The 2,875-nt window shown below is 42.8% G+C and overlaps 1 protein-coding gene across 1 annotated transcript; it reads left to right on the top strand.

Annotated features, from left to right (window-relative positions):
- The first annotated feature begins 361 nt into the window (after positions 1 to 361).
- On the top strand, positions 362 to 1,841 carry LOC114349675 (putative transcription factor Ovo-like 1). Its single transcript, XM_028300146.1, has 2 exons — positions 362 to 504; positions 1,633 to 1,841. Exons 1-2 carry the CDS (start codon positions 433 to 435, stop codon positions 1,780 to 1,782), a joined length of 222 nt encoding a protein of 73 aa, XP_028155947.1. The 5' UTR covers positions 362 to 432; the 3' UTR covers positions 1,783 to 1,841.
- The last annotated feature ends 1,034 nt before the right edge of the window (positions 1,842 to 2,875 follow it).

Below are 2,875 nucleotides of genomic sequence, written 5' to 3'. Positions count from 1 at the left end.
TTACATCGTTTCAGCCAAATGACGTCCACTGCTGGACAAAGGCCTCCCCCAAGGTTTTCCACAATGAACGGTCCTGCGCTGCCCGCATCCAGGCTCTTCCCGCGACCCTTACCAGATCGTCGGTCCACCTAGTAGGAGGCCTGCCCACGCTACGTTTTCCAGCCCGTGGTCGCCACATACTGGTGGTGTATGCCTTTACATAATAAAAACAATTTAAACTGTCTACATCCGAAACAATCCCAAACTTTTGAATCGGTTACGGTTTCGGATATTTTTTTTATTTCGAATATCCGAAAGTTTCCGTTACGGTTACGGATATCCATAACATCCCTGCTTAGTGCTTTATACGTAGAAAATACGAAATTGTTCTAAGTTTTGACGTAAAATTTTCTTTTCTAGCAATTTTTAAACCGCACGAAATATGTAAATCATATGAAATACAACCACGAGGGTGTAAAGAAAGAGAAGAATAAACTATGTACCGTCTGCGGCAGGGGCTTTTCTGTAAGTATCTATAGTCTGGTCTGTGAGCACGTAGAATTTTGTCCAATGACCCCAAGCTACCCATCCTTATCGCTCGCGCGTAATTATGTTGCTGTCGCGCTCGCACACTCACTGCGGGCGCCCGTCGCACAGTCGCGACAGCAATATAATTACGCGCGAGCGATAAGGATGGGTAGCTTGGGGTCATTGGACAAAATTCTACGTGCTCGCGGACCAGGCTTTATACTAACATTATAAATACGAAAGTATATCTGTCTGTCTGTCTTGCTTTCACGTCTATACCACTGAACCGATTTGGATGAAATTTGGCATAGAGATAGTTAGAGTCCCGGGAAAGGACATAAGATAGTTTTTATCCCGGTTTTTGAAACAGGGACGCGCGCGATAAAGTTTTTCTGTGACAGACAAAATTCCACGCGGGCGAAGTCGCGGGCGGAAAGCTAGTAATAAATAAATAATAAATCCTTGGACATTTTACACTACGCTTCTAGTCCCAATTAACAACTAAGCAAAGCCTTCGACTTCTATTAGGTCTTCGAAACGAATTGCATTTTATACAGGACTAGCTTTCCGCCCGCGGCTTCGCCCGCGTGGAATTTTTCGGTTTTTTATATAACCTATGACACTCAGCAACAATGTGGCTTTCTATTGGTGAAAGAATTTTTAAAATCGGTTCAGCAGATCCCGAGATTACCCCTTACAATTTAACAAGTATACAAACATACAAACTTTACCTCTTTATACACCGTGTTACTTTGCATTCTTGCCATATTCACAGAGATAAAAGTAGGGAACAATACCTGTTATTTAAGATAAACAAGACACTCCCATAAAGAAAGTACACTAAGTTTTTAGTAAATTTGGTTTTGCAGTACAAATTGGAATAAACCAATTTTGTCTCGCACGTTCTAAAGGTGCAATTGGAATAAACCTAGTGGGCGTGGCCTATTATGGCTCTGGGTACAAGCCTTTTTATCCAGTCATAATAATTATTTTAAAATACTCTTCAGTTGATTTCAGATTTTTCTTTCTACTTTACGGGCTTAGGACCGTCAAAAATACGTAATAATTATTAGGGTTTTAATAGTAACACCCTGTATATTAGTATAGAAATGTATTTGTCCACAGACAAACAAGATCCTCATCCATCACATTCGCACGCACACGGGCGAGCGTCCTTACGAATGCGGGCACTGCTCCGCACGCTTCACGCAGAAACACGCGATGCGTAATCACGTGGCACACGTGCACTTAAAGATGAAACGGAACGTGAAGTAGAGGAAATAAATACATTATCTTCTAACCTAAAAAAAAGAGTTTAATTTGAACTCCCAAAAACCAGCTTATTCCACTATTCCCCGTTGATAATCCCCGTCAACGGGGATTAGTGAACTTTTTGTTCACTATTCCCCGTTAACGCCAATTGGAGCTTATAATGGGGAATAATGAACTAAAAAGTTAATTAATCCCCATTACGTTAAAAATAAAATCCTAATATTAACGGGGATTATTAATGAACTTTTTAGTTCATTATTCCCCATTATAAGCTCCCAATTGTCAACGGGGAATAGTGGAATAAGCCCAATCTATGATCTGAGCTTCAAACAGACCCCCGGGGATCAGAGACCAGCGGGATCAGGGTTCAAATCCACTAAGATAAGGGATGAGATACCCAGGGGATCAAAGATCAGACTCCAGGTATCAGACACTCCGGATTGGATAAAGTCGCCTCAAAATGAAACGGAACGTGAAGTAGTAATAAATACGTAGCTATGAATCTAAAAGACTTTCATTTTGAACCTCCTACGAATTAGGCACTCCGGGGATCAGGGTTCAGATACATCGGAGATCAAGTCCCAAGGGATCAGATCATTAGACCTGGGGGATCAGCGACCAGACCCTCAGGAGTAAGACATCGGGGATCAAGGAGCAGAATAAAAAAATCCGAATTTCAGTAATGAGACTCGCTGGGAACAGTGATTTGATCCCCAGGAATAAGGCATCGGGGATCAGATCCTCTCTAGGAAGTTCCTAGAGTCTGTTTTAGGGACGGAGTGCGGCTTTAGGGAACCCCTTAAGCTTAATTACTTACTTAATACACCAACATTATGACCCACACGGGCGAGCGTCCTTACGAATGCGCGCACTGCTCTGCGCGCTTCACGCAGAAACACGCGATGCGCAACCACGTTGCACACGTGCACTTAAAGATGAAACGGAACGCGAAGTAGAGAGAATAAATAAATGTACCTACCTACAGCTACAGAGTTTCATTTAAAACCTAGTGTATCCAGTGCCGTATTATCCATAAGGCACTTTAGGCCAGTGCCTAGGGGCCCACTATGGCCAGGGGCCCACTATGACCAGGGGC

The sequence above is a fragment of the Ostrinia furnacalis genome, unplaced genomic scaffold (assembly GCF_004193835.3).
Source record: "Ostrinia furnacalis isolate ACB-3 unplaced genomic scaffold, ASM419383v2 OfSCF0695, whole genome shotgun sequence".
NCBI lineage: Eukaryota > Metazoa > Arthropoda > Insecta > Lepidoptera > Crambidae > Ostrinia > Ostrinia furnacalis.
The sequence above is the reverse complement of the archived record's forward strand: the minus strand, read 5'-3'. Positions and strand labels throughout refer to the sequence as shown.